The sequence below is a fragment of the Leishmania martiniquensis genome, chromosome 27, assembly GCF_017916325.1.
Source record: "Leishmania martiniquensis isolate LSCM1 chromosome 27, whole genome shotgun sequence".
NCBI classification, from domain to species: domain Eukaryota; phylum Euglenozoa; class Kinetoplastea; order Trypanosomatida; family Trypanosomatidae; genus Leishmania; species Leishmania martiniquensis.
The window spans coordinates 1,077,501-1,097,427 of record NC_090162.1 but is presented as its reverse complement, the minus strand read 5'-3'; the positions used below and the strand labels follow the sequence as shown (position 1 = coordinate 1,097,427).

At 59.8% G+C, this 19,927-nt stretch overlaps 11 protein-coding genes across 11 annotated transcripts; all 11 read right to left on the bottom strand.

Moving 5' to 3' along the window:
- Positions 1-139: 139 nt before the first annotated feature.
- On the bottom strand, positions 140-874 carry LSCM1_03601 (uncharacterized protein; the record flags this gene model as incomplete). The annotated part of the gene is made up of 1 exon (XM_067321136.1): positions 140-874. The coding sequence occupies one exon, from the start codon at positions 872-874 to the stop codon at positions 140-142; it is 735 nt and encodes a 244-aa protein (XP_067177746.1).
- A 401-nt stretch (positions 875-1,275) lies between these two features.
- LSCM1_03600 (uncharacterized protein) lies at positions 1,276-2,898 on the bottom strand (the record flags this gene model as incomplete). The annotated part of the gene is made up of 1 exon (XM_067321135.1): positions 1,276-2,898. One exon carries the CDS (start codon positions 2,896-2,898, stop codon positions 1,276-1,278), a length of 1,623 nt encoding a protein of 540 aa, XP_067177745.1.
- A 631-nt stretch (positions 2,899-3,529) lies between these two features.
- Positions 3,530-4,333, bottom strand: LSCM1_03599 (uncharacterized protein; the record flags this gene model as incomplete). Its single annotated transcript, XM_067321134.1, has 1 exon — positions 3,530-4,333. The coding sequence occupies one exon, from the start codon at positions 4,331-4,333 to the stop codon at positions 3,530-3,532; it is 804 nt and encodes a 267-aa protein (XP_067177744.1).
- Positions 4,334-4,938: 605 nt separating this feature from the next.
- On the bottom strand, positions 4,939-6,048 carry LSCM1_03598 (uncharacterized protein; the record flags this gene model as incomplete). Its single annotated transcript, XM_067321133.1, has 1 exon — positions 4,939-6,048. The coding sequence occupies one exon, from the start codon at positions 6,046-6,048 to the stop codon at positions 4,939-4,941; it is 1,110 nt and encodes a 369-aa protein (XP_067177743.1).
- A 2,186-nt stretch (positions 6,049-8,234) lies between these two features.
- On the bottom strand, positions 8,235-9,425 carry LSCM1_03597 (uncharacterized protein; the record flags this gene model as incomplete). Its single annotated transcript, XM_067321132.1, has 1 exon — positions 8,235-9,425. The coding sequence occupies one exon, from the start codon at positions 9,423-9,425 to the stop codon at positions 8,235-8,237; it is 1,191 nt and encodes a 396-aa protein (XP_067177742.1).
- Positions 9,426-10,232: 807 nt separating this feature from the next.
- LSCM1_03596 (uncharacterized protein) lies at positions 10,233-11,690 on the bottom strand (the record flags this gene model as incomplete). The annotated part of the gene is made up of 1 exon (XM_067321131.1): positions 10,233-11,690. The coding sequence occupies one exon, from the start codon at positions 11,688-11,690 to the stop codon at positions 10,233-10,235; it is 1,458 nt and encodes a 485-aa protein (XP_067177741.1).
- A 671-nt stretch (positions 11,691-12,361) lies between these two features.
- On the bottom strand, positions 12,362-12,703 carry LSCM1_03595 (uncharacterized protein; the record flags this gene model as incomplete). Its single annotated transcript, XM_067321130.1, has 1 exon — positions 12,362-12,703. The coding sequence occupies one exon, from the start codon at positions 12,701-12,703 to the stop codon at positions 12,362-12,364; it is 342 nt and encodes a 113-aa protein (XP_067177740.1).
- Positions 12,704-13,160: 457 nt separating this feature from the next.
- LSCM1_03594 (uncharacterized protein) lies at positions 13,161-13,622 on the bottom strand (the record flags this gene model as incomplete). Its single annotated transcript, XM_067321129.1, has 1 exon — positions 13,161-13,622. One exon carries the CDS (start codon positions 13,620-13,622, stop codon positions 13,161-13,163), a length of 462 nt encoding a protein of 153 aa, XP_067177739.1.
- Positions 13,623-14,023: 401 nt separating this feature from the next.
- LSCM1_03593 (uncharacterized protein) lies at positions 14,024-15,181 on the bottom strand (the record flags this gene model as incomplete). The annotated part of the gene is made up of 1 exon (XM_067321128.1): positions 14,024-15,181. The coding sequence occupies one exon, from the start codon at positions 15,179-15,181 to the stop codon at positions 14,024-14,026; it is 1,158 nt and encodes a 385-aa protein (XP_067177738.1).
- Positions 15,182-15,554: 373 nt separating this feature from the next.
- LSCM1_03592 (uncharacterized protein) lies at positions 15,555-16,217 on the bottom strand (the record flags this gene model as incomplete). Its single annotated transcript, XM_067321127.1, has 1 exon — positions 15,555-16,217. One exon carries the CDS (start codon positions 16,215-16,217, stop codon positions 15,555-15,557), a length of 663 nt encoding a protein of 220 aa, XP_067177737.1.
- Positions 16,218-17,015: 798 nt separating this feature from the next.
- LSCM1_03591 (uncharacterized protein) lies at positions 17,016-18,485 on the bottom strand (the record flags this gene model as incomplete). The annotated part of the gene is made up of 1 exon (XM_067321126.1): positions 17,016-18,485. The coding sequence occupies one exon, from the start codon at positions 18,483-18,485 to the stop codon at positions 17,016-17,018; it is 1,470 nt and encodes a 489-aa protein (XP_067177736.1).
- Positions 18,486-19,927: the final 1,442 nt, after the last annotated feature.

Below are 19,927 nucleotides of genomic sequence, written 5' to 3'. Positions count from 1 at the left end.
TGAGAAAAGAGAGCGCGCGCGCTGACAGTGTTCACCCCACTCCCTCAGCGCGTTCGCGACAGCGATAAAGGGGAGCGTACGTCGACCTGTGAAAGACGCTCCCGCGGAGAGACAGGTGAGCCGCCGCATTCGCCGCATGTCACGATAAACCGCCATCAACAGCAATGGTCTGCCCATTCATGTAAGGGCACAGCGTCACTGCTACAGCCATCTCTGCCACCTCCGAAACGGAGGCGAGCCGCTTGAGAGGGCAGTTGTCACGCCAGCGCTGCTTCTGCACCTCGTTCAACGTCGTGCCCATCCCTTCGCCATCGATGAGGCCTGGCGCGATGACGTTGAAGCGGATGTTGCGTGGGCCATATTCAAGGGCCCACGACTTGACCGCCCCACTTAGAGCAGCCTTGGAGGCGCTGTACAGCACCTGCCCCTCGTTGCCCACCACACCCGCCACAGAGCCTATGTGTAACACTGCCCCATCCTGCAGCTTAAGTAGTCCGCCGTAACGCAGCGCCGCGCGCGTCACTTGCAGCGCACCTTTCAGGTTTGTATCCATAACAGCCGCGTAGTCATCGTCAGTGCACACCATGTGTACTTTACTAAGGGTAACGCCGGTGCAGTTGATGAGAAGCGAGACCGCGCCAAGCTCACGCTGAACCGACTTCATGAGGCCGTCGCAGTCGTCGCTCCGACGGATGTCTGCCACAAAAGCCGTGCAGCCGCCCGGCAACGGCGCGGTAAACGGCTTGCGAGAGACACATGCGAGTCTCATCTGATGCTCGCTCGCCAGTCGCTCGACTATCGCACGGCCGAGGCCGCAGGAGGCACCGGTGATGACGCCCACCTTACCACGCACATTCCACGCCATATTGGGCATCGTTGGTGAAACACCTTCGCTGCCTCTCTCTCCTCTCCCTCCTATGTGTGCCTCTGAGTGTGTGTGTGTGTGTGTGTTGGGGAGAGAGGGGGGGGCGGAGTACCGCCGATGCTGCTGTAGCCACTGTAGAGCTGCGGTTGGTGGAAGAAGGGCAGAGAAAGAGAGAGAGACATATATGCGCGCCAGACCGTTCTGGAGAAGGATGGCTGAGGTGCAGAGCACACCTTGAAGACCCTCAACGGGTGTGGGGGAGGAGAGGCCAGCGCCCGGAAAGCGGTGGCAGCACTTCACGGGAACAGTTACAGCGCACGCGCACGGAGCGGCACAAAAAAAAAGCACAAACCTCAGCAGACAGCGGAGGTCACATGCCGTCGCCCGCCGCTGCTCCTGCAGAGAGAGCGTCATTCCGCGTCGTCATCCGATGACGTGCTCAGCAGTTTGCCACCTCGCCGGGGCAGCGGTGGAGCAGCGACCCCTGCAACAGCTGCCGTACGCGAAGGCGTGGTGACGGATACAGGCGAGGAAAGCAGAGCCGCTGTAGCCCGTGGCGGTGGTGCTGCAGAGCCCATGTCAGGCACCGTGTCGAACAGAACCACCGGTGGCGGCGGTGGAGGCAAATCTGCCGGTGCAGTGGCGGCAGTAGGTGATGGGGCGAGGGGCGGTGCGGAACTCGCCGGCGCACTTTCTAAAGAGAACGGCTGGGGCGGCGGCGGCGGCGGTACCGACTTCCCAAGCGGCGACGTTGGTGCACCAAAGGATGCCGACGATACGCGCGAAGAGTTCGTCGAGGCTGAAGCAGCGCGAGGCGGCGGCGGCGGCGGCGGTGAGTTGCTAACCTTGAGCGCCGCCGCTGGCGGCGGGCTTGAGTTGCCACTGGAAGAGAGCGATGAAGACGTCGGCGAATCGACCGTGCGCTTAGCTGCCTCCGGGCGACCACTGTGGATGTTGTGGCTGCTGGCGTAGGAAGAGGAGGAAGAGGAGGAGCCAAACAAGTCGCGCGCACTCCTCTTGGCCGGTGCAGATTTTGGTGGCCGCGCCGATGCGGGAGTGTCGCGCTTGATCAGTGGCAGACGCGACGGCGCCGCCGGTGTCGGGGCAGCAGACGGCGAGGCCGACGACGACGACGAGGAGCTGAACAGCGCCCGCTGCCGCTCTTTCTTCGACAGGAACGCGCCCCTCTTGGCCGGCGCCGCCTTCGCTGGAGGTGCGGCTGCGCGTCTCGCAGTCGCATCCGGTGGCGGCACGACAGCCTTCGCCGAGGCGCGCGACAGCGAGAGGGGCTTAGTTGGAGCAGACGGAGGTCCGGCAACAAAAGCGGGCGCAGCGTCTGCGAGCTTTCGGGCGGGCTGCGGCTCCAGCGACGGGTTCTGGTTCCCCGCCGCCACGCTCAGACCATGCACTCCTCGCCGACAGCCGATATCCGCATCGTACAAGAAGGCGGGAGTGCCAACAAGCCCGCACAGGCGGCGGTGGGCGTAAGGGCACTCCGCCGCCAACTCCGCGACGTCGCCGGGGAAGAGCGGCACGCGCACGCCGTCGTCCTCGAGGGACTCTTTGCACACATCCACATAGGCGCGCATGCGACGGCGCACCGCCACCTCCCTTGTTGCGTGAGTGAGCAGCGCAGTGGCGAGAGCTCCGTCGGGGCTCGCCGCGCCGTCGCTGCTTTCGGCGTCCCCTTCCTCACGGCCTGGACCTGAGGCTGCGCGCTCTCGCAGCTGGAGATCCTCCGTGGCAATCCGGTGCTGGATGAACTGCTGCTGGGAAAGCAGCTTCAGCGAGTTGAACGTGTTGGCCAGAGACACCTGTGCGGCAGTTGCGCGCTGGCTGAGCTCCTCAACACGCCGGTGCGTCTGTGCACTGCGAGTAACTAGGCGTGTGTGCAGCTGCTGCATAGCCCGCAGCAAATCCGCCTCCGCAGAGGTGTCCCAGCGGCCATGAAGTTTGTACCGCAGCTGTTCCAAGCACTCCGGCAGAGGTGTGGCCTCATCGTCGTCAACAGAGATGGATGCCTCGCTTGCCATTGACTTCACAGATGTGTAACGGGTGCGTGCAGCGAGAGCCAGAAGCAGAGAGGACCAAGCGGGCAAGCGCTATGACGATGGGTGATCGAGGGGAGCGGGTGGGGGAAGACGATAGGCACCTGCCGGCGTGAAAGGTTCCACTCTTCCAGAACGTTCGCGCGTCAGTGCGCCTTAATGGTGATTCGTTGAAGTGAGGAAGAGACAAGCGGCAGTATAGAGCGCAAAGGCGAGACGGCGTGGCAGACACGTACGCCAAGAAAGGGAGAGGAATCTTGCGGGGGTATGTGGAGGGACGATATCCAGGTGCGCCTCAGACACACAGCGGTGAAACTCACCCCTTCGTGCCCACTACCATCACCCCTCCTCTCTGTTGATGCAACGAAGGAAGCAGTGTGTGTGGGAGGGGGGGCGTCCGCCAACGGTGGCGGTGCTATTTTTTCGTAGAGTCTGCGTGGCAGCAGTGCAGCAGACGTGAGCGGTAAGAACGCCAGCAGTCCGCATGCCGTGAGAATGGCCGTCGAACGGGTGAGAATAATTGAAAAAAAAGGGGGGGTTGGGGGGAGGAGTTGGCGGAGAGGGGGCGCCGAGCCTTCCCCTCCCCGCGCACCATCACCGCTGCAAGTGACTAGACTCACGCAAGAGTGGGATCCGGCAACGCCACCGCCGTCGCTTCGAAGGAGACGCCGGCCTCTTCATCAGTCGTACAACCCAGGAGCGACGCGACCTGCGTAGAGGTGTGCGCGTCGCCCGCTGTTGCCTCCAGCAAGCGCATGGCCCATTCCTTGCGCTGCATCCAGTGACGGCGAGCGTGCCGGTACCGGCATACCGCGCGACGCACGCGCGACGCCCATGAGCTGTCACCGTGTGCTTCGGCTGACTCCCCGGCGTACCTCGACTGCAGTTGCTCGAGGCCATCCCTGAGCTCACCGACAGCGCGCGCGAGATCGGCGCACTTGGCTGCTCGCTCCGTCGGCGAGGGCCACCCGCGCCAGCGAGCGAGACGGCGACTCCTCTCTGAGAGCTGCACGGCAGCGATGGCCACAGCACGAAGCAGCGCCGCATGCGCTTCAGCTGGTGACGCCCCACACGCCTCTGGCGCGCTGGTTTCGGCTTCCCCTTCAGCGGCGGTGGGGACTGCCTTGTCCTCGGGCTTGCTGCTTTGCTCGGCCGTCGTGACCTCATTAGGATCTGTCACCGGCTGCACGCGCAGGTAGTAGAAGCGAATCTTCTTCATGTCCTTTGCATACAGCTTCTCCTCGGCGTGCAGCTGCTCCAAAATCTTCTGCACGAGCGGCTTAGCGACGCGGCTACCCAGCGCATCCGTCAGCGACTGCGGCGTGGCCGGCTTGTTGTAGCGCTGAAACCAGTCCAGCACGAGTGCCGTCGCCTCCGCCACATCCCTCACCCTCTTGATGTCCGTTCTGCACGTCCCCATGCCGGCGCCGTGTCTGCGCACTATGGGGGAACAGGTTGGCCTTTGTCTGTCTGTGTCCGTGTGTGTGGGTCCGCCGGCAGAGCGCGAGAGAAGGAAAGAGAAATGGTGGTGTGCACAGGTGCAGCCTCATTGGGGCACAGAGACAACTGTGGAGGAGAGCGGTCCCCCCCTCCCCGCCCCATCTCTCCCCTGTCCCCCCCCGCATCCTCACCACTGGCAGAGGGGAGGGAAAGGGAAGGGGGGAGGCACTGGACAAAACGTAGCGGGCGCCGGCCGCGACGCGGAGTGGCAGTGCACCGCAGCTGGCAAGAATCCGAAGTGAGGAGGGGGCGTGTAAGAGTTGTCTCTGCGTGTGGGGAGAGCTACACACACATACACACACAGAGAGGTACGCGCACAGGCGCCGCCCCCCCCCACTTCGAGGGAGAAAGGTGTGAATGGGGACGCTCGAACAGCCCTGTGATGCCCGGAAGGCCCATGCGCTCCCAGCCGGCGTATCACCGTAGAAAGAAGCGCGGAGGGGTGCGCATCACACGAAGGAGCAGTTGCCTCCCCACAGACACACACACACACATGCACAGACACACAGGCCGAACCCCTCCCAATCAAGACTGCGGCACTGTCGTCGCCCGCACCCCCTTCAAGTTCCACGCGTCGATCTCGCGTTGCAGGCGCGCATCTTCGGCCGCAAAGAACGGCGTAGTGCCGTCGGCGCTAAAGTTCGTCGGGTTCGTGACGCGGAAGTGGCGCACAAGGAAGCGGTAGCTGTCCAGCATCAGTCGTGTGCGGTCATCCAGCGCAAAGCGCGCTGCCTTCGCGTTCGACTTGATGTGCTCCCGGTTGGTGGACTTCACGACAACGACGTTGTTGCGGTCGACACTCCAGTTGAGCAAAAGCCGCGCCGGGCTGAAGCCGCTGAAATCGCTTAGCGACTGCACCACAGCGTCCTCTAAAAGGGGCCGGAAGTCCGGAGGGGTGTAGCGGGTGGGCATGCCGAGTGGGCCGTAGGCCGCCATCAGCATCTCGTGGGTGCCGAGGCAGACGGCCAAGTCGCCGTCCACATTACCAGGGTGGTGCTCGACTTGGTTGAGTACGGGCAAGTGGGCGAGCCTGGACGACGCGGCCGCCTTCATGAGGTCATTCACGTGGGCCGTGGTGCAGTTGGCCAACCCAATCGACTTTACCAGTCCAGCGTCCACCAGCCTGTTCATGGCCGTCCACGTGTCCAGCAGCGTCACGGATGTGTCGATGGCGGGGGTGCCGTCATGGTGGCGGGGGTAGCGGTCCTCGTCAGAGGTCCAATGCGGGGTGTGACGCATACACACAGGCCAATGAATAAGGTACAGGTCAAGGAAGTCGAGCTGCAGTGCGGCGAGAGAGGTGCGGCAGGCAGCCTCGACGTGGTCGGGGTGCTGGTCCGTCGGCCACAGCTTCGAGGTAACAAAGAGCTCCTCGCGGCGGACGCGCCGCGTGCGCAGCGCCTCTGCCAGCGCCGCCCCAACGGCGGCCTCGTTCCCGTACGCTTTGGCGCAGTCCACGTGACGGTAGCCGCAGGTGAGGGCAAAGGCGACGGCATCGGTGGCCTCCAAGGCGGGTATGCGATACGTGCCAAATCCGAGCTGCGGTATCGTGTGGCTGTCGCGCATTGCAATACGGTGCGTGATGGCGGCCACCGGCCCGCCCAGTGGACGGTATGCGAGTACGTTGCCAGACATAGGCGGCGAGGCCCCGAGTACGCGTGTGTGTCGGGGGGGGGGGGGGCAGGGAGTGTACCGCGAAGAGGAGGAAAGCCGAATGATGGGGCCCCTCGCCGCGGCTGCAGAGGGTCGTGCGGTTTACGGGCGCACCAGAAGAGTGAGAAAAGAGGGGAGAGGCAGGGGTCGAGGAGAGAGAGGGAGGGTGCAGGGGTGCAGGTGGCATCAGAGACGACGGTGCACGTCGATTACACACAAGTGTTGCGCATGCAGATTCATGTGTGTGTGAACCCTCCACGATGTACGCGAGAAGGAGGCTGAGGAACACAGGCAGTCGCCGTCGGGTCGGGGAGGGGGGAGGGGGGAAGTAGAGGCAGGGCCAGTTCGACGCTGTCTGGCGTCCTCGTCCAGACAGCTCCGCTCCCTCCCTTCACGCATACACTCAGGCGCCGATGCACGTGCACCACCCAAACTGCTTGAGCTGTGAGGCCGAAGGAGAGCAGAAGGGTGAGCGGGTGAGGAGCGTAAAGCGTCATGTATGCCACAGGAGCAGTACGGCGGCGCCATTTCCCCTTCCTCCCCCTCCCGCCCCTCCGCATCCGCATCTGCCATTCCACAACGCACTGCCTCTCTTTCTTCGGCCTGTGTGTGTGTGTGTGTCTCTGTGTGTGTCTCACATACATACACACACGGAGACAGACAGAGAGACCGTCTCTCCATCTGTCTCTCCGTCTGTCTCCGTTTGCGCTTTCTTCTTAGAGCTTATCCACAATACACGCGCGAGAGGGCGGAAAAGGGGGGGGACCGGCAGGAGGAGAAAGGGAGAGAAAAAGAAAAAGGGAGAGGGAGAGAGATGGGGGTACACATGCAAATATATATATATATAATTATATAGAGAGAAAAGGGAGAGGGGCAGAGGAGGAGGAGGGGAGGGGCAGATATATATATATAAAGTCTTTATGTGTGTGTATCGTCATTCTTCTTGCCTTTTTTCTTCCTTTTCTCCCCCTTCTAAGTCACACACACACACACACTCATACGCGCAGTATGTATGTATGGTGTGTGTGTGTGTGTCACAAACAAACGCAGTCGCTTCATCCGTCTCTTCAGCCTAAGTGCACTCACGAGTGAGGGTGTGGAAGAGAGAAGAGCACAGAGCAGCAGTGACCCCACCCGCCTCGCTCTTCAAAGCCCACCAACGTCCTCTCCATCGCCACCGTCATCCCCCCTCCTGCGCTTACCGCCCCACCTCATGAGTGCATCCTTTCCGTGTCGTCTCCACGCATCTGTGTGGGTGTGCGTGTAACGCAAGTCGGGCTGTGCCCATGCGTTCAACATCGCCCGACGTCACTCGCACATCACAGAAGGCACCAGGCATCGCGCACAATCGGAAGTCGATGCAGTCGGTAGTGATGCGCTAGTAGGTGCAGGGGAGGGAGGGGTAAAGGCGCGTTCCTATATGGGCGCCTGTGTATGCGCGTGCGTGTTCGGGAGGGAATTTCAGCTTGAAGGGAAGAGGAAAAGGCGAATCGTGCGTCCTCCCCCCCCTCCCTCCCTCCTTCCCTCTGCATGTGTGCGTGCGTGCATGCCTGTAAGAGGGGCGGCCACAGAAACGGTGAACGTACGCACACGCAGCAAAACTAAAGAGAGAGACAGAGATGTCCCACCCACAGAAAAACAAAAGGAAAAGGGGGAAAGAAAAAAAGAGACGAGAGCAGAGAAGCAAACAAAAAAAAATACACGAGTTGTCGCGGTGGCAGCAGCAGCACGTGGACACGCCTCCTTCTTTCCCCCACACCCACACCCCACCGGGGGGGGGCATCTCGGCTTTCACCACGCACCCGCACGCTCGGCCGCCCTCACACACACACACGCGGGATACACCACAACGACGACGTGCACCAGTACAGACCACGCGCCTCGTGGAAAGTCACCGCTGGCACGAATCTCCTTTCCTCCGTGTGTCTGTGTGTGTGTGTGAGTCACTCGCGTATTCCTCTCTCTCTGTGCGCGCGCGCATCTCTCTCTCGTCATCGCCCCCCCTCCCCTCTTCCCTCATCCCTCTCCTCATTTTTTTTCTTTTCGAACAACCTCTTCACCGCGTCCTTCACCGGGCGCGGCGCCGCCCCTCTCTGCACCCATCACGCCGCTCCCCACGCTGCCACGCCCGCGGGCCGCATGCGCCGATGGACTCATCTTTGTTCCTCTCACTGCTGCGCGCAGCCGGCCGTCTGCACACGTGGCTGGTCGCCATCGTCATCGTAGGCGCTGCGGCGTGCCTCCTTCTCGAGGTCGATGTGCGACTCCTGCAGCGTGTGCGGCTCGGCGCCGTCCTTGGTCGGGGGCTGCTGTGGGTAGCCGAGCATCTTGCGCAGCTCCGGCGCGGCCGCCTGCTTCAGCGTCTTGGGAAAGAGGACGCGGAAGCGGATGATGAGGTCGCCGCGCTCCATGCCGCCAGTGTGGGGGACAGGCATACCCTCGCGGCTCACGCTGTACATCGAGGCGGGGTCGATGACGCTGCCGGCGGTGGAGGAGATGGCGAGCTCGCGGCCGTCCAGCTGGGTCACGTTCAGCGAGAAGCCCGTGAGCGCCTCGGCAAGGGAGATGGTGTGCTCCATGAGGAGGTGGTTGCCCTTGCGGACGAACGTCGCGTGCGGCTTCTGGTCGAGAATGATGATGATGTCACCGGAAAGCTTCACGCCGGGGATCTGATCGCCCTCCCCGCTGAAGGTGACACTGTCGCCGCGGTGCATGCCCTTCTCCACGACCACCTCGAACACCTTCTTGTCCTTGAGGATCTGCTGGCCGCGGCAGCTGATGCACTTGTCCTCCTCCCTCAGGTTCGTGCCCTTGCCCTTGCAGACCGGGCACGCCGTCTGTATCTGTTGAATAAACCCGGGCTGCAGCTGGCGAGTCATCATCCGCACACCACGGCCACCGCAGTCCTTGCATGTGGCACTCACGCCAGCCACCTTGGAGCCGGTACCGCTGCACTGCGTGCACAGGCGGTCGCGGGTGATGGCGAGTTTGATGGTCTTGCCGCAGTAGAAGGCCTCCAGAGGCACCGGCAGCTCATGCACAATGTCCTTCGGCTTGGGCTCGCCGCGCGGACGGCCGCCACCGCCGAAGAAGCTCGCGAAGATGTCGCTCGGGTCGACCCCGCCGCTCTGCATCTCCACCGCGTCCTTGCCAAACTGGTCATAGCGCTTGCGCTTTTCGGGGTCCGAGAGGCACTCGTACGCGACGGACACCTCCTTAAATTTCTCCTGCGCACCGGGGTCGGTGTTCTTGTCTGGGTGGTACTTGAGTGCCAGCTTGCGATAGGCACGCTTGATCTCATCCTCGCTCGCATTGGGGCTCACGCCGAGGGCGTCATAATAGCCCGTCTCCTTCACCATTTGTGTGTGTGTGTGTGGAGGAGGGGGGGTAATAAGTGCGTCTATTGGGGTACGAGAGGGGGGCAGAGCACGGCTCTCAGCTGTTGGACAGCGAATACCAAAGGAGACGCCAACAGGAGCAACCGCAGCAGTGGCAAGCGCAACGACGATTTGCACACCCGCGCACGCACACGCACACACACAAGTGAAACACCCGCGACACACAAACAAAAAGAGCTCCGTGAGGCGCGTCTGTCTTGCGGAGAAAAAAGGAGAGGGGGGGCGAGGAGGGAGTGAAGTCTGCAGGTACAAACTCCTCACAGGCAGACGAAAAAGGTGCAATCGAAACTTCAGCTTTAATATATAGAGAGAGAGAGATGTGAATGCAGTCAAGCGGCTGAGGGTGGGGCGAGAGTGAAGGAGATGAGACGATGGCGCGTTCCTCTATGACTCTGTGTATGTGTGTATAAAAAGGGGAGGAGTGGAGAGAGAGAGATGCCCACGTCAATGGGAAGTGGAAGGCACACTCGCCAGACGCACTCTTCCGGCAGACACATACGCACCACAGAAACATTTCTGTAGATGGACGGCAAGGGGCCGTCCCCGGCCTCGCCAGCCGATTCAGATATGCTTTGGGTGTGGTAATAAGGAAAGAAACAGGGGTGTGAAGAAAGATGGGGACCACGACAAATGTGTGTGTGTATGTGTGTATTCGGGGAGGGGGACCCTCGTCGACACACACACACACACATGCACATACACATACATGCACCACTACCTGCTCCTATACCTCACCCGCGCCCGGGCCGTCCCTTCCCCTGCGGCTGCCTACAAAGACTTGAATTTGCGCTCGATCTGCTGGATGTCCTTGGCTGGGATGTCAGGAGCCGAGCGGAGGAGGTTCAAAACGTCTTGTACAACGGCCTTCTCTTCAGCATTGAAGAAGAGTGTCAGGTCCTCCACGCGGCGCACCTCGCACAGCCCCTTGGCGTACTGCAGGGCAGTCGTGGTGTTGAAGGTCTTGACGGCTTGCAGGATGCCAAAAAGCATCTCGGGCGTCATATTACTGCCAAAGAGTTTCGCCATGGTGGCGGGGTCGAGTTGCTGCACGTAATGGTCGCGCAGCTCCGGCTGATCGCCCACTTCGCGAAAGCGCCGCTCGAATTCGCTAAAGGACTTGGGCGTGGTGAGGCTCTCCTTGGCGATGGACAGGCGTTGGCGTGCACGTGTGGCGGCGGATGCAGAGGAGGCCGACGAGGAGGCCGGTGGAGGTGAGGCTGGCGATGATGGTGCCTGCGCCACCACCCCCGCGGTGCAGGCAGGCGAGGATGCCGTCTTGTTCTCCTCCTTTGAGGAGCACTCCTCGTCCGCGTCGATGACCTCGACGCGCTCATGGCGGCGCTGCCGCTTCGCCTGCGCAGCGGCCTCGCGTTGCGCCTCTTGTCGCGCCTGCACCTCCCGCAATTCGCGCGCTGCCGCCAGCCTGCGCATGTCCTCCTCGATGCAGGCGTTGCGCACCTCCTCCTCCTCCATGGGCAGCGCGGAAACAGATGGCGCTGGCGCCTCGGCCGCCACTTCATCACCCTCGCTCTCGACCTCCTCGATAACGATGCGCTTCTTTGTCGTAGCAGTGGCGGTGGTGGACGGCGGCGCCGCGGCACGCTCCGCCTGCAGCGCCCTCGTCACACTTTCCATCTCCTGTTGCGTGCTGGTGTCCCCGGGGGCGAGGGCAAGGACCGCCTCAAGATCTGCCCGCGCCTCGCGCAGCTTGCCGAGCTGCTTGCGTGCCATGGCACGCCGGTAGTACGCCTTTGCATACCCCGTGTTCATGTGCACGCACGTCGTCGCGTCCTTTTCTGCAGCCGTCCACTGGCCGAGCTTGAGGTAGCACATGGCCCGGTTCGCGTACAGGACGTGTGTCGTGGCGCTGGCTGGGTCGAGGTCGATGCCGACGGTGTAAGCCGCCACCGCTTCCGAGAGATGGCCACTCTGGAAGAGTGCGTTGCCCTTTTCCTTGGCCTGCTGGATCGGGTCCGCCGCAGCCTCAGCGGCTGCATCGCCGCCGGCGCAGGCCGCCCGCATCTGCTGCATCGCCGCCTTCAGCGACGGCACCGTCCCTCGAATGGGTGGCTCGACTGCGGTGGCGCTGGCCGACAAAGGCGCCCTGCGCTGCGCCATGGCCATCTCCCTCGCCCGCACCGCATCCTCCCACTGCTCCAGCTCCTTGAGCTCATCTCGCAGGTCCTCCGACTGCTGCCGGATGGCCTCCGCCACGCTGCGATCCATGTGCAACAGTCCAGCGAGTGTGTTGCAGCAAGGGTTGAGGGAGAGAGAGAGGGAAGGAGGGTGGGACGAAGCTGAGTATCCGTGGCTCGCCTAGTGTACTGCGGGTGATTATGCTCTATGGAAGACAGCCTGATGAAAGCCTTCGGCAGGGGGGGGTGCTGGCGAGGGTAGAGGGGAGGGGGAGAGGAGGATGGCAGTGCCTTGCTGCTCCCATGCACACCGCAGCAAGAGACAGGAGGGCGCAGAGGGGCCCCAGCTCGAGCAGAGAAAGACATACGCGAAAGTGCCATAGAAAGGCACACGAGGGGTGAGAGGCAGTACCGTTACATGTGGGCGGTGCTGCTTACGTCGCTTTCTCATTTGCTTTGTTTTCGCCCCCCCCCCCTTTTTTCTTGTTTCGTGGCCTGGGTCCGCCTTTGCTGTGTGTATATGTTTCAGTGTGAAGGACATACTGAATAGGGAGGTGGGAGGGGGGGGCTGCGAATCCGCCGACCTCCAGCCGCCACACTTCGTCCACACACACACAGACACACACGCACCCCGCTGAGTACCCCTCTGTCATGTACAGAGAACTGCACGCACACTTACACACACGCAGACGGATATGCCAGTAGCAACGTCTTGGTCTTCCTCTCCACGTGTCTACAGGGGGGTATCGTGGGCTGCGGTGGTCACAGAAACCAGCCCTGGAGGAAGTACAGTACCACGAAGGCAGGCACGTAGACGGTCACGGGGAAGCGCACATAGTCATCACGAGTGAAGGATGCGCGCGCGGCATCCTCGCCATCGCGGGCAACCCACCAGCACGCGACGAAGATCAACGCGTGCACAAAGCCGAGCGTTGTCAGCCAGTCTGTGCCCAACAGTGTAAGCGTGAGGGAAGCCATCCAGATGCTATAGGAGATGAGGGCGACACGACGACGACTCAGCGGTTTCCATATGTTCGCCACTGTGTCCGCCGCCATGAAGGTGGAGGCAAATGTGAGGAGTATGAGGCCGACAATGTAGAGCATCGTGGGCGCGCAGAGGGAGAGGGGCGCAGCACAGAGATGGACAAACTTTAACGTTTAGAAGACGCGCCCAACGGATGGCCCTGACGAGTGAGGGTGAGCGTGGATGCGAAGAATTGAAAAGGGAGGCGGCAGTCACGGCACTGATGGTGGGTCCCGCTCTCCAAGAACAAGAGCAGCAGCGTCGGCACAAAGCGAAAGAGAAAAAGAGGGGTGAGGCGGAGGAAAAGGTGCGGGGAGAGAGCGGTCCGTTGTGTTCAGAAAACAGGGAGGGGTGCACATTGGGGACTCCCTTATGGGGGGGAGGTGCACGCGCGCGCGCGAAAGAGAGGGCTTCTCTCCCACGTTTGTTTCTTTGCTGCCCTCGCAAGTGGTATTTTTAGCACAGGGGAAAGGAGGAGGGTGATGGAGAGAACTGTGCAACCAAAAGGCCGGCGCGCACAGCAGGCCTGTGCGCCCTTCAACGGAGCTCCTTTAAAGCCTTCGCCTCATCCGCGGCGGTCCAGCGCTGATCGCGGTCGAAGGCGTCCTTTACCACCTTCATGACTCCGGCAAATGCCCTGCGTCGCTTGATGTTGTCTTCGTCTCTCGCGTCCTGCTCAGCGCGCAAGTAGGAGGCATATAAGCGCATGTAGTGTAGCGCCTCGCCATGCATGCGGGTCTGCCACGCAGCGGCCACGGTGAAGATGGTAACCCACACCAAGAAAGAAACCTTGCGGCACTTGCGCTTGTACTCAATGTCCACCTCCCGCAGGAGATATGGGGCCAGCTGAGGGTCTCGGCGGGCGTAGAGATCGAGGTGCTTCATGTACGGGGACCCCTTCGTACGGTGCTCCAGCAGATTCCAGCGCCGACTATACAGCATCGCTGCCTGGCAGCCCGGCACCATCGCCGCCGGGCACACCGGCTGCCACCGCTTCATAGTACAGGGCGGCAGCAAGAGGAGAGAGGGCAGCTGTGTCACTACCTGAAGCGAAAAAGAAAAGGAAAAAACAGAGTAAAGCCGAGCCGAGGAGATGCGGAGTACCATAAAGGGGGTAAAACATACGTGCGTGGCACGCGCACAAAAGAGCAGCTGCGCGGATCACGGCGCGTTGCCGCGTTGATCCTTCGCGCTGCATCGCACACCATCGCTATTCCGTTTCTCTCTGTGTGCCTCTTCTCTTCTGCCTGTCGCCGCATCAGTGAGCCGCGTTGCACGTAGATAGAGATGAGGGCATGCATTAGTGAAGTTCGTACGTAGACCTAATTTACGCAACAAGAGCAATCGCTGAGTCGCCCAAGTGGTTCCGTCTCCGCTCTCCTCCTATTGCGTTATACGAGTCACTCACGCAGGCGCTTCGCCCCGGCGCCAAAGGAGGAGCCGGTGGTACTGCACAACTTCTTCAGCTTATCCAGGATTGCCTGCTGCGTCGTGACGGCCTTCGGCTGCGTGGCGTTTGCAAAGCGCAGCCTCGCCGCCGCAAGGCGCTTCGTCTGCGAGGCGCCGAGAAGCTTCTCCAGGGTCTGCGCATAGCTGGGCTTCGCTGAAAGCGCCGCCAGGAGGTGGTGCTGCGCCGACTTTCGCGCACCCATCCGCTCTGTCACGTCTGTCTCTTGCTTAATGACGGCGGCCACCAGCTCATTGCCGACCCTTTCGTCGTCGCAGCGCTCCAGCAGATGAGCAATGATGTGCGCGTAGGAGTCGCGAACGCACAAGTCACGCACCGTTGGCCACTGTGCCATCGCTTTGGTCATCTTATTCACCAGTGGCACTGGCGCATGTGCAGCGAGGAGGGTGAGGATGGCCTCGCGCGGATGCGCTTTTGCATTGGCCTTCATGGAAGCCCCTAGTGCTTTCCAAACGAAGTCGCCAGCCGCTTTGTCTGTCGACCTCTCAAAGAGCGTGCGGCAAAACTCCTCTGCAGCGGCTGCGGTGGCGGCATCTAGACACGAGTTGGCCAGCGCCTTTTGCGCTTCGCTCGAAGATAGGAGCGCTGCCGCAAACGCTTTGTCCACCAGCGCGAGGCGAGCGGTGGCAGGCAGCGTAAAGGAAGAGGTCATCAGCGTGCGCTTATTGAGAGCCTTTAGACGACCAATAAGTGCCTTACAGGACTCGCCGTGGCAGTCCTCACGGTAGACCAGCCGCTCTAGCAGCTGCGACAGGCACTTGGTCAGCTCCTTCTTTGGAGGGGCTGTGAACGACCATACGCTTTTGTCAGATTCAACGAGCTTACTAGCAACCTGTTCCACCGTCGCTGTGGTACCATAACGCACTAGCGCTGTCAAGATTGAGACACCGTGAGCGTTCTCCAGCATTGCCGGAACAAAAGTGCTCACCGCAGCACAGAGCTGCTTCTGCGGCGCACGCACCGTGGCTGTTGACAGGACGTGAGTGACATTCTTCGCAGAGACCGCAGAGAAGAGGCAGCTGGCGCCTGCTGCCTCAACCGTCTCAGTCCACTTGCGCGCGTCGATGGAGAGTGTAGCTTCGGAAGGCATGGTAAAAAAAAACGTGTAGAAAGCACCTACAGGAGTGTGGGGGTAGGGCTATACGCTACGCGCTGCTGAGCCGTTTGAGAAAGCTTTGAAATGGGGGGAAAGAGAAAAAGCGGAAATAGAGGCTGAGGGAGAAAACGTCGTGCGAGCGTAACATAAGGCCAATGTGGACGTTCGGGGAATGGATAGACAAGTATCTAGCTTTCTTGTGTTTTTTGTTACAGATGCCTCAACGGTTGTGAAAAGAAAGCAACCAAGAGAAGGCATCAGAGAGGTGAAAGCAGAGACCGAGCGTACAGCGAGAGAAGCACAGGCAAGCGAAAAAAAAAATCCTGCTCCACAAATCGCACAGAAGTAATAAAAAGCATGTATTGGACTAGCACTTCTTAAAGTCGACACCACATACGACAAACGCAATGATGAGCGCTAGCACGACGAGAAGCACAGTGATCCCAATGATAATATTGACTTTATTCCTAAAAACGGTCCTTTTAAGAGTGCGCGCGTTAGATTGGAAAGTCTGTGCCTCGTCACGCAGAAGTTCTGTGCGGTCGCAGAGAGTGTCGATGCGGTCGCCGCGCTCGATGATGCTATCCAGATTCTGAAGCATAATTTCGCGTGTCATGTTCAGCTGGTCCTTGATTCGGTCTATCTTGTGCCCTTGAGGGCTCTCGTTGAAAGCTTTGCGGGAAGAGGCTAGCGTAGAAGCGAAAGAGCGGCAGGTTTCTGGCGTCAGCTCAGTGTGGTGCGGATAGCTGTCTGCTCTGCCGGCGAAAGTCGTCTTGAATGCATCCTTGATCTGGATAAGAAAGCCAAAGACAATGTGGTTCTGGTAGTGGCCCGAGGTGATACAGGCGTAGACGATTTCATTCTCAACTAAGAAGTGAAATACGTCCTGTTCGAGTTGGTAACTCACCTTCGCGTTATGACGAGGAAGCAGGCTCAGCATCTTTTGCAGAGCTGTCCCAACAGACGCCGAAACGCTCTCCTCAGCGATGATGACCCCATGAGAAGCCACCAGGGAGCTATTGATGGGCATTGCTGAGTCCAAAAAAATAACCGTGTGGAAGGGGAGAGAGAAAAAATATGCGGAACCAGATTAGAGGGGGTTGAGTGGAGAAAGATGCCAGATGGAAGCCTACATATGTCGCGGCGGTTCTCGACGCAGCAACTTGGTCTGAGAAATAGCTGTATGAATGGGCGCCTGCATGTTAGAGAATGTGCGAAAAGAGCCGGGGCAGCAGCGGCTACTTCTTATTATTATCTTTTCGTCGCGCTTCTTTTTGAAGCTGCTCTGGAAACCGTAGCAACACCTGGCCATAGAAAAGAGAAGGCGGTGTCACGGAAGTAAAATGGGAGGATGACGCATGCGTGAAAGAAAATTAGTGCGTCACAAAACCATGGGGATGGAAGTGCAGCGCAAAAAGGCACAAAAAATGAAAGAACAACGCGGGTGGGAGAAAGATTTTCATTCGTTTTTCCCTTCTGCCGCTGTTTCGCGTAACAGGTATCATGTTGGATAGGGGCAGCTAAGGTGCGTTACTGTAGCAAAATAAAAAAGGTGAAGGTGTGAATAAGCATCGAAGAAGTGGCCTGGAACAGAATGAGAGAAAAGACCACCGATGCCGTCAATGGCCAAGACGGCCAAAGAAACTGTTTCGCTTCATTCGTTGGACAAATATTCTTTTGAGACCATTCGATAAATAAATAGATATAGAGGAAAACGAGCAAAAAAAGCAATGGAGTTCATCTCGCCTTAGAATCCTCGTTTTGCGAATTCTCTGATTTTTCTCACCCTTTCCGTCTCGCTGTCACGTAAACATTGTTGGAAAAGTCGCTACTGCATAACAGCCTGATTCAACGCCCAAATGTCAGCTCGGATGACGTGGGCGATGCCGTTGATGGAAAAAAGAGAAAGCGCCCGATCATTGCGCGCGGGATAAATGCGGGTGCTCAGTACTGCTTCTCCTTCATTCACAAAGACCTCTACACTGGACATGTCAAAGTACGCGTGCACTAACACCAACGCCTGCTCCGGTAGCGTGTAGCTACGGTATCCACTGATGTCGTAGTGCGGGTAGTGACGGTTCACTACGAGACGATTGGTTTGCTCATCGATGTAAATCTCGAGTCCTTTACCAAGCCACAGGCCGTACTTTTCTGCTGTGCTCTTTTCCAGGTCAAAGAGAACACGCACCTCGTACGATGTGCACTCCGCTAGCAACCGCACCTGGGAGTTCTCCGGCATCGTCTGTCGTGGCAGATACTGGTAGTTTAGACGAATGCTCTCCAGCTCCTTGATAGGAGGTGTACGGATTCTACCGCTTGCCGCATCGATGAGGAGGACGCGAGGCACAGAGAGCATGCCTGCCCAGTGATGCTGCTTCGTGGGCACGTTCGTGTCCCACATATCCAGCCAGCCAATGAAGACACGGCGGCCATCGCACGTCAAGAAGGACTGTGCGCCATAAAAGTCGTGGCCCAAATCAAGCTTCTTGAATGTGGATGTGACGCTAAATCTCTCGTTCGGCTTCCACACACCTAGCAACAGCCCTGTTTGATACCGATTGCGCAGCATGTAGTCGTCGGGATGCATGCTTTGCTGCGAGAACATGAGCAGCTGGTTGTGTTGTTGAGGAAAAAAGCCAGGGTACTCCCACATGTACACATTACGGTCCTCTGACTTGGATAGGATCGTGAAGGTGCTGTCGTCCCAATCCTCGAGGTCATCGGTGCTGTAAAGGAGGAGCTGGCCCTGATCCTTGGAGTCCCGAGCACCGCACACCATCCACCAGCGCCCATCCTGGAACCACACGTAGGGGTCCCGAAAGTGGGAAAAGCCGGCGGGCGGCTTTACTACAATGCCCCGCTTCTCAAAGCTGAACCCGTTCTCGCTGATGGCCAGGCATTGTACCTGGTATATTTGACTATCGTCGGCAACATCAGTGAGCCAGTGGTGGCCAGTGTAAAAAATATACAGTCGATCATCGTGCGCAACGGAGCTACCAGCAAAGCAGCCATCGCGGTCCCAGTCGTCACCGGGTGCAAGTACGATAGGATGATGCCTCCAGTGAACCATATTCTCGCTCGTGGAGTGACCCCAGTGCATGGGGCCCCACTCTGCGGCAAACGGGTGATACTGATAAAAGACATGATAGAGTCCTTTAAAGTACATGATGCCACATGGCGCATTCATAGAGCTTGCATACGGGGCGATGTGATAGCGCGGGTAAAAGTCCTTCCCCATTTTTTTTCGGATGGTTAGCACCGCATTGTTCGCCTCTTCGATCCGTTGTTCGTGTGACATGAGGGCTGCCGCTGAGCGGAAGAGCGCTCTGCTTCGTTATGGGAAGAGAGAAACATGAGAGAGAAATGCGAAAGAGAACAGCGGTGAGAGATGGCGCTGGCATCAAATAGGGTTGGGCATAAAAGCGGCGAGCCCCTGCACGCGTGCGCGGCTAACCGACGGTTGGTACGGTACAATACCCGAGGGACATTACACTGACCCATTCCATGGCGACAGACTTTAAGACACCCTGAAGAAGTGCGACAGCACGAACTTCGTTTGAGCTACGGCGAAAAAGGCAGCAGCGTCACCCCCCCCCCCAACACACACACACACAGCAGTGGCAAACGCTCAACCGTGCAAGGTCAGAGCGTGTCGGGTAATGTAGGGTGCGCCTGCCAATCGGACAGCAGAGCTCGATACGTTTTTGCCCCGCCGGATGGGGCGGAGGTGAACCGCAGGCCCGGCTCGCCGACCAGGCTGCACTGCACCGGGCACGCGTGGGCACCACTTTGTGTGTAGGGGGATGGCTCTGTCTCTCCCCCTGCGTTTCCCACCGTCTTTCCTGCACACGCATGGGTGCTCTGCACGCAAACGGTGGATACCTGGTGAAGCAGCGAAGCCCTCTCGCCCTCCACGCCACCATCGCCTTTCACAGAATAGTTTCGGGGAAAAAACGCCCACCCGCCCGCCCAGGAGGTTGTTGGCAGGCCCCCGGTAGCGGCAGTGAGGGTGCCCGTCGAAGCTGCTGTCTGTCTCGTAGCGGTTGGCTGCGCCGTATTCCTAAATAGCTTGTGTCTTTTCGTTGAACTCGTAACTGCAGCCCGGTGCTACACCGTTGCTGCAAACTGTAAGCGTTGATTATTCTGTGAGCGGTTGATTGCTTTCCTTTTAGTTATTAGTGGATGAGGCTGCGCCCAGTCAACGTGTTGCCATGCGGCTCCCTAGTTCCCCCCATCCTGTTAGGGAGCAGACGGCGCCGACACCCCACCAGGCCCGTGAGTGGTGCTCGGGTGGCACTGCCTACACGGACTGCGCAGCGAGGGGCCCACCACTAAGTATAAGCGCGCTCGCGGGCGGAGCCCGTCTGTACCTCTTGCCCCGCCCCGCGAGCAGCCTAATGTCTGTGTGTGCTTTCCCCCATAAAACGATAGTGGTGCGCTCTGTCGACAAGCGTCCCCGGCGGTGTGTCCCCACGCGCCGTGAGGAGGACGAGGGATGGTCCTGGCCAGAAGGCTGCTTACAGGAGAAATGAGACCCGCGAGCGCAGCGAAGCCGCGGCGAGATTTGCTCCCCAAATGTGGGGGGGGGGGGGGGGGTGCTGTTCAAGCGCATGCGACTAGCAGAAGCGTCAGCCACCCACATCGCGCCCTTCTCCCCTCATGCCCCCTCGGTTCGCGCGAAGCCTAGTGGCCTGGGAGGGCGTGCTCCGGGGGGCTTGGGCGCTGGCTAATTTCGCCCCG